Here is a 13,937-nt window from a genome sequence, read left to right on the forward strand (position 1 = left end):
CTAAAAAAAGATTAACGTTTAAGTCCCTAACTGACTTTCCTGAAATGTTGACCTTTTTTGTGTGATATCATAAGGAATAAATCTTTCCTGCATTTCAAAGACCAGAGATTGTTCGTTGACTGGAGGTGTACCGAGGCAAGGAAATTGTTAATAAAATTATGTGCAGAACCCCGTTGGTATTTGTCACTTACCTAAGAAGCTGAGCAGGCATGATTATATGAATATTGCCTGAACATGTCTGAATCACATTTACTGTCAATGCCTTAAGGACACAGCTTCAGAAATAAACGACCTGCATGACAGAAAATGTTCATCTTTTGTCCTTAAGGCATTAACATGGTTTATCTTGACCTAGGCTGTAATATTAGAACCAGTACGTGTTCTTAAACCAGTCTGTATTTGCTGATCATGCCTGTTTTAACTATGTATATAGAAACCTAGAAACATAGAATGTGACAGCACATAAGAACCATTCGGCTCATCTAGTCTGCCCAATTTTCTAAATACTTTCATTAGCCCCTGGCCCTATCTTAAGTATAGGATAGAATTATGCCTATTCAACAAATGCTTAAACTCCCTCACTGTGTTAACCTCTACCACTTCAGCTGGAAGGTTATTCCTTGCATCCAATACCCTCTCAGTAAAGTAATACTTCCTGGTATTTTTTTTTTAACCTTTGCCCCTCTAATTTAATTTTTATGTCCACTTGTTGTGGTCGTTTTTCTTCTTTTAAATATAGTCTCCTCCATTATAGCTTTATCACATTTATGTCCCTTGTCTATTGATATAACGTATTAACAGTGCTACGGAATCTGATGGCGCTATGTAAATAATAAAATAATAATAATATAACTTTTGCCTATTCCTGAAGCTGTTCCTTTCTCGCAGATAATATAAATTGTCCGTACCTGTTGTGTTGGATCAAGTTTGCTTATAATGTCTCCATTGACCCATCCATCCTTTCCTATCCCTGAAATAAAGTTTAGCCAAGATTCTATTCTATGTATTTACTCTGGGGCACATAAGAAGAAAAGGCAGTAAGTGTGTACTCTTACCAAGGAACAATGAAAATGTTATTGCCTGGAGTTTTTTCTTGTTGTCTAACAATGGACATAGAAGGAGCACATACTATTCTAGAAATGCTAAGGACTCATAAAAGGTTTCCTTAAAGGGACACTGTAGGCACCCAGACCACTTCTGCCCATTGGAGTGGTCTGGGTGCCAACTCCCACTACTCTTAACCCTGCAAGTGTAATTATTACAGTTTTTTATAAACTGCAATAATTACCTTGCAGGGTTAACTCTATCTCTAGTGGCTGTCTACTAGACAGCCACTAGAGGGCACTTCCTTGTCCATAGCACAGGAAACCTGTGCTAGAGCGTCGCTGGACGTCCTCACGCTGTGTGAGGACCTCCAGCGTCGCTCAATTCCCCATAGGAAAGCATTGAAAAGCATTTTCAATGCTTTCCTATGGAGAGCTCTAATGTGCATCTCACCCACTGGCTGATGTAATAACTGGGAGGAGCGGCGGTGGGTTCTGTCTCAGGTAAGTGACCTGAAGGGCTTTTCACCCCTTCAGCTACCAGTGATGGGTGGTAGGAGGGAGAGGGGGCCTGCAGTGCCATGGAAACATATTGTTTTCCTGGCACTGGAGTTTCCCTTTAACGTTGTTGATAAGTCTTAAATCTGAGGATAGTACACAGAGAGGAGTCAAATGAAAGATCCATCATGAACTCATTTATGCATATACCACCCCATTTACATTCATGAAGTTACAGAAGGAGATTACACAGCAATATAATTAATCAAATTATATGTCTTATGCTAGTTGAAAAACTAGTGATCAAAGGTTAAAAGTGAGGTGATCAAAGAGCTAACTATGATGAGCATTACCTCAGGATGTCCTGAACATCAAAATTTGCACTAGTTATAGGCAGCCGGTCACATTCGTCCATGTGGGATATATTATTATCGTCAGCAGATTTCATAATACCTGTTTACTATAGATAACTGCAGTACTATATATGACTACTATAGTTACGGGTTGTAAAAAAAAAAAAAAGCTATTGAAATTGTGAGTGACAAAAATAAAAACAATCTCAAATGTAAAAATCATAAAAAGAAAAATGTCTGGATTTTTTTTTTTTTTTTAGCTATTTCTTTTTTTTATTTTCCTCCTTAATGCTCATCTTTCTTTAAGAAATCAGTCAATAAGAATTAAATGACCTGCGTTTCCATTGAACTGATATATTTTCTCTGCTTTCTTTTCATTAGTGTAATATCCTAGTATAGTACCCTTGATCACAGAGTGTTGCGACATTATGTGGGGGAAGAGTTAAGTGTTACACCTCACCATTGAGCCCCAGAGCTAGAGACTTAGAGTGCTACACTATCATGTTTAGTCTTGGCCAAGTGGTTGGGACACGTTTCATAGGGTTTCGATACCCTCTACTGTGCACCTCGAAAAAGCTAACATTACTGGACTTTTTAACATCTATGAAATTGTTAAAATATTGTTTTAATGTATATATTTTTTAACAACTATAAAAGATTGATTTTAGACATGCTTCATGCTTTTCTTCCCCTTATTTTCTGTGGGTTGAGATGCACAAACAGTTTAACCCCTTAAGGACCAAACTTCTGGAATAAAAGGGAATCATGACATGTCACACATGTCATGTGTCTTAAGGGGTTAAGTAAAATATTGTAAAATAAAAAAATACATATTTTTCTTTGCATGACTCATAAACACATTTTATTTAATAACTGAGGAACATAACACATAATTCAGCATGTAAAGTTGCATTAGTGTTAAATGTGAGCACATGATGTGTAGATAATCTAATTTATGTCTAATTTATGGTAGAAATGCTAATATTATAGGGACACTTTGGGCACCAGTACAACTGTAATGCATCTGATCAATGTTGGCCTCATTAATATAAAATGTTTTTTGCATGCTCAAACCTTTATAGTTTTTGCACACAAAAATAAATAAATGTTTTGCAGAATTCTGCACCATAAATCAGCTTTCTTTGACACGCCCCCACGTGCAAGAAAAACGTCCTTATCAAAAGCAGGCACACAGTCTCAGCCCAAACAATACTGAGTGACTTGCTTTTAATTCACAACCTGAATGCAGACATTCAGAAAAACTATAAACAGGTAGCAATATTTTTACTATGTCTTGCTGGGTATCCTTTCCTTATAATGCAATTTGCTTTGTAACTCAGATTATTCAGTACTGTCAGTGTAGCTGTGTACATACATTTGATAAGGAAGTATTTTTCTAGAGTGAGGGGATGTGGCTAAAGAGGCCGTCTTATGGTGCAGCATTCTTCAACACTTTTTTTTTTTAAAATACAAAAACTATAAAGATTTAAGCATGCAGGAAAATGCAGCAAATTAGTGAGACCAAAACACATTAAAGTAGTAACCAGTAGGTCAGAATGTTAGTTTTCACACTTAAGAGGCTTTTCAAGCATTTTGCATACAGTGGGTCCAGGAAGTAGGCTGTCAGTATTCTGTAACAAATCATGGAGCACTTTTCCCACCCTAAAAGCAACTTCCACAAACTTATATTCCTGAACATTATTATTATTTTTTATTATTATTCGTTTTTCTGGATCTTTTTTTTAACAGACATTCCTCAGCAATACGTTTGGAAATAGATATTTTGTTGACAGTAATTCGTTAATATCTCTTCAGGGATGTGGATGAAATCACTTTCCCTCCAATTTCTTCTTTTATGATGGCTTGGACTTTGGTGGTGGTCGTGACAGAAGATCCTGAGAAAGAAAGTGAAGTTGTGGAATTATTATACTGCTCAATTATGTCTATTCTGTTTGAACTTCTGTACGTTAAATGGATTCTCATTCTGGAACGTAAATATTTATTTTTGTCTAGTGCTCTCCAGCTGTTGATGGTTAGTGTACACAATTATTCAGGGAGAGATGGGTATATAAAGAATAAATGCAAATCACATTTTGGTTGGCTCTTAAATGCAAATTGTCACCCCAGTTTTTTTTTAATTACTTATACTCTATATTTAAAGGGACACTATAGTCACTAGAACAACTACAGCTTAATGTAGTTGTTCTGGTGACTATATTAGCTTTTTTCATGTAAGCACTGCCTTTTCAGAAAAAAAGGCAGTGCTTACATTGCCCCTAGGGACACCTCCAAGTGGCCACTCCTTAGATGGTCACTGGAGGGGCTTCCTGGCTCAGGGCTGCACAGTAAGCAGAATGCCGTTCAGCGTCCCCACGCTCTGCATGGGGATGCTGAATTTTCCTCATAGAGATGCATTGATTCAATGCATCTCTATGAGGAGGTGCTAATTGGCCAAATCAGTGTCACCAAGGGGACGGGGCCAGCGCCGGCGGACCTGTGAAGAGCTGGAAATAAGGTGAGTTTTAACCGATTCTGAGGAGGCTAAGGGAGGGAGGGGGGGTGGGGGAGGGGGCAAGCCACTTAAATGGTGGGTTTTCACTATAGGGTCAGGAATACATGTTTTTGTTCCTAACCCTATAGTGATCATTTAACAGAAATGTTTTTGTGAGATTTGGAAAAAAATGCCTCCTCTTCATTTGCAATGTTTGACTTCTTTCTGCCTGGTCTGAACTGGATAACAATGTAATTTGCTAAATCGTTAATATGATTTTAAAAGAAAACTGAGCGTTTTATGAAGAAGGTTAACACAAGTTATGATGGTTATCAATCTTTTGTTTAATGGTGTACATGTAATCAAGAGACAGGTCCCCTCTAGCATCCCACTTTAATCACAAATATCTCAAACAGGGGATCTATTTCAAAAGCAAAAGGTAAAAGACAATAACGTACAACATTTCTAGATGACTGATCTCTGGTGATGTGCTGAAAGAACTACGGAAGTAACTCAAAAAACGACTAAAATGTACTGGGCCACAGTATTCCAACATTCCAATGTTCCTGTTTGCTTTAAATCATACGCTCACGTTTTTTTTAATTCAGCATGTTCTAATGCAGGGGTAGGCAATGTTCTGCCCCTCAGACTACATCTCCCCAGATGCTTTGCCAGCATCATGGCCGCAAGAGCATTATGGGAGATGTAGTTCACAACATCTGGAGTGCTGCACGTTGTTTATCGCTCGTCTAATGAGACCACCCTTGCAAATACATTTTCTATAAAGAAAATTCCAATTCCATATTTGTGTAAAAACATTTTATATAGTTATTTACCCTATGCCTCATCACATATATCATTTATCTCGGGCAACGTCGCATATCTAACTACAGCAAGCCAGTGGAGCTAATTAAAAATGCACTTTAGTTTTACATGGATAGGCTTTGTATTTTGCCACCCAAAATGCTTGTAACAGTGATCAAAGAATACCTGCATATAATAAACAGTAGGTAGGTTATACTATTAGTACAATATACGTGTAGGCAGAGTAAAATATACTGAAAAGTACCTCACCCAGTGTGTAAGTCACTGCTAATATAGCTTGAAATTTAATTAACAGAAGCTTTTCAGTTTTATTTGTTGCCCAACCCAACTGTCCTGAATTTGCTTGGGCAGTCTTGATTTGAGACCCGTTAATTAACAAAGCACAATAAATCATTAGCCTTTCTCATGCAGCTCAAAAAAGCCCCCAAAACTAAGGGCCTTCATCCCCATACAGAGCACATCAAGAGTGATTTGTATGTGAGCAACCCTGGGGGACAGGCCAATATGGAGGAGAACATAGATGTTAGACTGATAGTCCATGTTTCTCTAGGGTGAACTTCAGGTGGAGGTGGCTCCCTCAAGTTCCAACCACTCCATGTTCCACTTTTATAACTTTCAATTCTCTAGATTATGTCATTGATGTTGTAATGGGTTCTTTTTTTTTCCTATGGAGAGGTGAATGTTTCCTCTGTAGTAGTTTGCATCACTTACCCGATTTATAGGTTGTTGAGGTTGATGAACTTGATGAGCTTGATGAACTTCCTCCGGCTCCTCCACCTCCACCTCCACCAACAGCAATTCTTTAGGTAAAAAAAAAATGAAAATATAGTTTATCATCCTAACTTAAACTCCATCCAAATCTCTAGAAACACCACTGTTCCCTCACATTGGATAATAATTATTTTTAGAAAAATATACAAGCATTGCACTTTTACATAAAAGGACAATATCTTTCATGAGCAAAAACTTCTATAGTTAAACAATATGTGATTTAATTCAGCATGCTGGCTCAAGCGTATTTTCTTTGAAACCTTCATAGCAAGTATGTCTTACATTCTTATATGTCTGACAGCCTGTGGTATTGTACAGCCCTGATTCTGATTAACAGAGCACCCATGATGGGGTATACAGGCATTACTCGGGTAAGAGACTTGCTAAGGCCAGCAGGCCCACAAGGGACTAGTTGGGGAAATAAAAATATCTCCCCAACTGGACTGCATTGAAAATATTCTGTAGAGCAGGCTACTTACTTGAAGGGATCTCATAAAAACTTAGTCTAAATGAAGTTGTTATGATGACAGGAGAGCCCACGTGCACTCATATTTTAAGGATTTAAACTTTTCCTAAATTATATCACCCCATAAAATGTCTTTATCACTGATCTCCTGTTCCCCCTGGGTGACAACCGGCTTCTGAATCTCAGTCACAGGAAGCATGGAGTGCCACCAGGCAGGGATGCTTCTGAGTGGCTAGAGTTGTCAGCTGATGTTCTAAGCCAATCAGTAGCTCCCCATTGATTAAAAAAGTACATAGTGTCCCTTTAACAATTCACCCACCTTCACTCCAAAGCAGGGCTGGGCGAATGTGACATCAGAGCACTTCCTCCCAGCATACAGGAAAATTGCAGAGTCGAGAAAGAGCTGCTGGGAACCGCTAGACCCTTGGGAGGCACCCCAGTCTAGCATATATATGTAAATATCTCTAAGTGTCTGGATATGTCTATGTGTTGGAGAATGAGTATGTGGCAATAGGTATGTGTCTGGGACAGGGTGTGTATATGTCAGTGAGAAGTTGTACCTGGATTGAATGTACCTTTGTGTCTGCTAATAAGGTCTGAATGTAGAGTGCATGGCAGTGCATATCTATGTGTAGGTCAGCAGATATATGTTTGTGTATGGCAAAGCTTGTGTGTGTCTGTCTGAGATGCATATCTATATCTGTTTGTTCCTGGCAATGTGCATTTGTGTATGCATGTGTGGGAATGTGTGTTTCTCAAGCTTGGGAAGAGTGTAACTGGTGGGTGCAGGAGGGGGGGGGGGGGGCAAACCTGTAATTTTGTAAAATGGCCCAAAATGTCTGATGGCAACCCTAGTGAATAGTTTAAAACCTGATTTGTCTGAAAAACTGGAATAGTATCATGCCCTGGCCTTAACCCTATCGAATACTGTGAAAATTAAATGGAATCGTGACTGTGTGAACAGTTTAAAGGGGCTTGTACACACCATAACCGCAACAGCTCATAACTGGTCTCTTCTGCCTGAACCCTTTGCTGCTGTTAATCTAATGCAGAAGCAATTTTTTCCGTGTTAACTGGTTCAGCTATGGTTGTCAGTAATAGGTTGAGAGCACTGGAGTGGATTAATTAACAAAGTGCTCTTATTCTATCATAAGCATCTAAAGTTCAATGGGTTATTATCCAGGTGACAACAGAGGGGCAGGGTTATACATTTTTTTATTAATCTACTTGAATGTGATTTGACACAAACTGTCCAGAAGATCTTGAAGGAACTTTCAGAACGAGAACTTTTAAATGTACATTAATAAATTAGAATCTATTTTATATCGAGATATCGACCATATTTCTAACAGCTTGGGACTTACTTGCCACCTTCTCCATCCAAAAGCTGATGATATGTTGCAATCTCCTGTTCCAGACGGTTTTTGATATCTTGCAGAGTTTTGTACTCCTGGTTCTGACGCTCTATATCTGAGCGGAGCTCACCGAGCTGAACCTCAAGTCCACTGATGATAATTTGTATTTGGTAGAGTTCTGCAGAATAACGTCCTTCGGTTTCACTAATATTGGCTTCCAGACTGGCTTTCTACATGTAAAAAAAAATGGTGAAATGGAATATGAGTGAAATGGAATATATCTAGAAAAGTGGTTTGTTTAAGATTTTTTATATTAATTAAATATCTGGAAATCTGAAGGACTGTTTCCACTAACATGTAATATACTATTGAATATTTCCCATTTTTGCCTCTTTAATAAAACATGTAGCCGGTGAGCCAAAATGACCATAACTGCCATTATCACTAACTCATTACCCATAAGTTTTTACTGTAAATCAGTCAGAAGTGGAGAGAGAGGAATGTAGAGATACTTACCTAAACGTTTTTCTCCTTTACACCTGCACAATCTTTTTCATTCAAGTCTTCAGCTCCTTTCAACATCACCTTGCTTTATCTGAGAGGACCCTTCATCAATATTGTGCTTAAGCTGATATGCAAAAGTACAAAGTGGGGGTCTATGGAGGATTCTGGGAGACAGTGGGATCTATCATGGATGATCCCACTGTCAAAAAGATTCTATATGTTTCTGTTGTGCATCAAGCAACACTGTGACTGTTCCCAGTACACCGGGTTGGCATACATTTAATTATTGATAAAATGCCCCTTTAGGATGAATAGAAGACTTGACATCTTGGGGATGAACACTTTTTAGCAAATGTAATCTCATCCACGGAACTATTTTCGAAGTGTTGATTGGAAAAAAATCATATCTCCCATAGGTTTTTAACATGATTGCATGCAGAATTGTATGCCTGCATGTTAAGTCTATAATTCAAACCGATGTTTATTAAATAAAGACCCTTTACGTTTACGTACAGTAGTTAGTAGAGACTGCAATTCCATTTCCAAGCTTTGCATTGAGCGTCTTAGCTCTGTTGTTTCACTCTTGCTGCTCTGTACTTGTTGGGTGTTGGTGGCAACTTCAGTCTGCAAGGCTTGAACCTGAAATTTCAAAAAAGCAATAAAAGTTCCACATGTGTGTCAGAACATGCGTTTTGTAAAAAGACAATGTCAAACATTTATTTATTTTTTTACAAATTTAAAACATAGTCAAGTTTCACCGCCTTAAGGCAAGGTCTTACCTGGCTGGTGAACCAAGCTTCAGCTTCTCTTCTGTTTTTCTCGGCAATATGTTCATATTGCTCTCTGAGATCATTGAGTGTCTTCAGCAGGTCAACTCCAGGAGCAGCATCCAACTCAACGTTCACGACACCAGCAGCATGCTGCTTCTTCTCGCTGACTTCCTATAGATGTGAAGAAATAAATGGATAAATTAGATATTAAAGTTTGAACAAGCTTGAGGATAACCAACTTTCTAGTTGAAATGCAACTTTGGTTAAGTCCATATTTTAGCTAATTTTAACACAAAATATATAGGAGCATTTCTACTAGGCTAATTTAAGGATCTTGGTAAGATTTAGAAATTAGATATTCTTTAAAAAAAACTATAAACTGTCTTCTCCATAGATTCATACCTCTTCTTGGTTCTTCTTAACATAAACCAGCTCTTCCTTCAGACCTTCAATATGGAGTTCCAGGTCAGATCTGGTCATTGTCAACTCATCCAGAACGTGTTTGAGGCCATTAATGTCATTGTCAACACTCTGGCGCAGGGACAACTCGTTCTCATACCTGTGTTTAGTTGAAATGTGTTAATACAGATGCACATGTAAGCCATTTCAACACTCCAATCATCAGCACAAGACATGAACAACTGTTGCGTTGCTCAATTAGTTTTTTTTTTTAAAATTTACGATTATTAACTTAAATTAATAAAGTAATACAGTAAATTTGCCCTTTTCCTCTTACACCCAAATTCAGCATTTCTGGTTATCTCTTCAAAAGTGCCTTACTTAATGTTATCACACATGGTAACTATAATTACCTGAAAATCTATATGGATTCTCTTACAGCTTTTAGAGCACATATATCCCCACTTGAATGTTTGTTATTATTTCATTCGTATATAAATCTTGTTTTGGTAGCCTAGGTAGCACTGATTTGCACATTTGGATTCTAATAACCTCCAAGAAGGATTATTTAGTTCCAGATATATAAGTCTTGAGCAGAGGTTTTAGTTGGGTTTTTCCCAACAGCCACTAGAGCGACTTCCTGGGTTTGGTCCTGCAAATATTACAGGACCAATGTTCAGCATCTCCACGTATTACAAGAGGATGCTGAATGCTTCCCATAGAGATGCATTGGTACAGAGTGGTGATTTACCATGCAAGCGTACTAGCTCTCCAATGTTTACCTATGGGGAAGCATTGGATTTGCTGAGATCATCAGTATTTACTAACAGGTAAGTAAACTTGCTTTTTTTTAATGCACACAGGAGTTCTAATAATGTAAATCATTACTAAGACAGTATAGCGTCAGCAATAAATAGCGTTAAGCTAACTATTTAGCTCTCCGGCCCACCTCAGATTACTTTGAAAAGTTTTGAAACCTAAATTTTCTCCCATGCCACACCGCTCTGAAAAGGTAGTGTTTACATTGAAAAGCCTACAGTGACAGACACCAGAACTACTACATTAAGCTGTAGTTCTGATGATTTTAGTGTCCTTTTAACTATTGCGTATGATTTCACTAAGTGCAAAAGAATGAATTAATCAGCAAACCAGGAACAGTCATGTTCCTCAAGAAAAATATTTTATACTCACTTCATTCTGAAGTCATCAGCTGCAAGCCGAGCATTGTCAATCTCCAGAATAATTTTGGAGTTATTAATATTGGCGGCAAAGATCTAGGAAGAAGTAAAGATTCATGATGAGCATTAGTTAAACAGACAGCAATTACCTTAGTAATGTAAATACGTTTGCACTGAATATGTAATGTGTGCGTAGGTAGCCAACATTCAAATGTCCATGCAATACATTATATAGTAGATTTTTATATATAACAGATAAGAATATAATAACGTGTAATTGTTTCATATTGTCTGTACCATAAGAGGCCTGCGGGGGGGGGGGGGGGGGGGCAATTACCCCACCATGCCAATAGTATATAGAGGATTGTGGGTAGCTGCCTCATATCACAACACACTGCTCAGATTTTCTCTTGAGATAATTTATCCTTTAGTGTGTCAATGCATTAAGGGGAAACTGGCATTGTTTTGCAAACTATTGCATTCAAAAACATTGAAAATAACCTATAGCTCTTGTTAAAGGGACGCAACGTGTACCGATACAACTGTAATGCATTAGATAGATTTCAGCCTCGTTAATATGCTGTATTTTTTGCAAACTCTAATCTATATAGTTTTTGCACAAAAAAATAAATGTTTTGCAGAAAACTGCCCTGTAAACCTACCTCCTTAGCCACGCCCGTTCATGACTGAAATTTTTTTTTTTTTTATCAAACGTATGTAAACAGCTCAGCCCTAATAGCACTGAGTGAGCTGCTTTTAATTTACACCCTGGCTGCAGACAGTTAGAGAAACTATAAACAGGTAGTGATACCCTCACTACATGCCTCCCTAGATGTCCTCTCCTTCAAATGCAGATTGTTTGGTAGTTCAGATCATTCTGTACTGTCAGTGTATCTGTGTACATACATTTGATAAGGAAGTCTTCTCCTGAAGTGAGGGGGTGTGGCTAAAGAGGCAGTCTTATGGTGCAGCATTTTTTTTTATGCAAAAACTATAATGATTTGAGTATGCTAAAAAAAAAGTATATTAAATGGCCAAAAGCTCGAATGAATTAAAGCTGTGTTGGTATCTGCAGTGTTCCTTTAACATTTTATTTTTATGTGACGCTCTATTATGTTTCAAATTTAGTTAAATATTTAGTAAACTTACATCACAATCTGGTATAGTCCAGACACAGGGCACACATTGCAAATGAGGAGGAGGAATAGAAACATTGTTTAATTTATCTTATTATCTGCATGCGTTTTCTATGTTGACTGCCAGGTGCAAAGGACAGAGCTTGTAGCATTGATTGACAGGGAGCCAAGATGGTGACACCCAGATGCGGGCTAAATAGATAAGAATTGATAAATTTAGGGGTGTTTTTCACACCACAAAATTAGATATTATAGGTAATAAGTAAACATAATAACAAAAATCCTGGGTAGTGACAGTTTCCATTTAAACAGGTTCCACAATCACCTATGACACTAAACGCTATAGACGAACCACCTGATTGATGATTGATGATCTCAACAATGGCAGGGCCAGCAGTGGTGAAATTGGCACAATGAAGGGGAACAGTTTAAATATATTTTTACTTCATAGAGAGGGGGGCTGGTCACCTAAATAGTCACTATTATGTTTTTTATCCTGGACACTATAATTTTGTTCCATGCATGATTCTCAAATTGCTTTACATTGGTTGATTGTATATCATAAAACTTTTTCCCAAATCATTTAAAACATCATAGTTATTATTTTTTTTTTTTTAAAGAATAAAATTGTCAACATGATCCTTCCAAATGAGACCCCATTTGTTTTTTTGTCCCTTTAAAAAAAGTTGCAAGATTCCTAAAATTCCCAATGCATATATTTGAGTCATTGCAGACCAGTAGAATGAAATAAACATATAGAACAATACCAAAACAACGATATTTCCTTTGCAAACCAATTCAATCATCAATAAATGAGACATTCTAGGAATCATACTCACTACAGTATATTGTAGTGGTTAAAGTACCAGAAGTCTCGGGCATAGGTTGACACTTTCAGTCAATGAGTACTGCTTAAACATGGTATAAATTGGTTTGATAATAAACTGTTGCTTTATCAGAACTCACCGGAAAGGTGAGTGACATAGGTAAGTGACAAACAATGTATAAATGGTTTAAACAGATGACTGGTATGCTGTAGTGGTCATGATACCTAGAATGCCCCTTTAAAGAAGAAGCATTTTACCATACAATGCAGAGTTCAGAATTTAAGAAAAGATAGGTACAGGTAGATAGTAGTATAGGTTTGTCTTGTGGTACTGCTGTGTAATTGTGCATTGTCTTCTGAGTTCCTTACCTTATCTCGTATCTCATCAATAGCTGTGTACTGGCCGCTAAAGCTCTGCTCACGAACGGTGGATGAAGTTTGCTTTGAGTACCATTCACGAATTTTGATCTCCAAGTCGTTGTTGGATTGCTCCAAGGCCCGTACTTTATCCAGATAACTGGCAAGGCGATCATTTAGATTCTGCATGGTGTACTTTTCATTGCCAGACAGTAAACCATCTCCACCACCGGCACCAAAACTGGAGCCAAAAGATGCTCCCGAGCCAAAAGATGCTCCCGAGCCAAAAGATGCTCCCGAGCCAAAATCTCCTCCTCCACCAAATGATGCCTTGCTACCATATCCAGAGCTGAAGCCATATCCTGACCCACCTGCAGATGATAGCCTAGCACTGGAAACAGACATGGCAGAACCACCAAATCCGCTATATCCACCTGCTCCCCCGTATCCCCCACTGATACTGGCAGCTCTGTAGATTCCATCCGTAAGTCGGGAGGAGACAGCACTGCCTCGTGAACTGCTCTGACTGAAACTGTAACTCATTGTGAAATAAAAATGGTATCAAGAGCAAAAGATGTTAATGCACAGATTGGCCAAAGAAACAGATACTGCAGTGTAAGTTATCGTCTGAACCCTCTTTTATACAGGCAATGGAGGGTGTTACTTTCCAATAGAGGTCAACTATTTTGAAAAGCTTCCCACCCCCTAATCATAAAGCCACGTCAAAGAACAATTTCTCAAATCTTCATGTAAAAAATATCTAGACAGCAGATGATTATTTAAGAGCGTGCTTATTTAGCTCCAGGTTAAATACATCTCTTGTTTCTATCTGCTTCAGTAGCATTTCTAAAAAAAAAAAAAATAACTATAGCATCTGCAAAAAATATCTGAAACATGAGAACGTGAACCAGTATCAACAGTTATCTTGAAAGACCTTAACCTCTCCCCATTATCTTCTGACAATA

The 13,937-nt window shown here is 37.9% G+C and overlaps 1 protein-coding gene across 1 annotated transcript; it reads right to left on the bottom strand.

Annotated features, from left to right (window-relative positions):
* Positions 1-3,362: 3,362 nt before the first annotated feature.
* On the bottom strand, positions 3,363-13,594 carry LOC134614948 (keratin, type I cytoskeletal 15-like). The gene is made up of 8 exons (XM_063459233.1): positions 12,985-13,594; positions 10,667-10,749; positions 9,479-9,635; positions 9,086-9,247; positions 8,820-8,945; positions 7,812-8,032; positions 5,922-6,010; positions 3,363-3,789 (listed from the first exon to the last, which is right to left on the bottom strand). The coding sequence occupies exons 1-8, from the start codon at positions 13,513-13,515 to the stop codon at positions 3,695-3,697; spliced, it is 1,464 nt and encodes a 487-aa protein (XP_063315303.1). The 5' UTR covers positions 13,516-13,594; the 3' UTR covers positions 3,363-3,694.
* Positions 13,595-13,937: the final 343 nt, after the last annotated feature.

This window comes from Pelobates fuscus, chromosome 6, assembly GCF_036172605.1.
Source record: "Pelobates fuscus isolate aPelFus1 chromosome 6, aPelFus1.pri, whole genome shotgun sequence".
Lineage (NCBI taxonomy): Eukaryota > Metazoa > Chordata > Amphibia > Anura > Pelobatidae > Pelobates > Pelobates fuscus.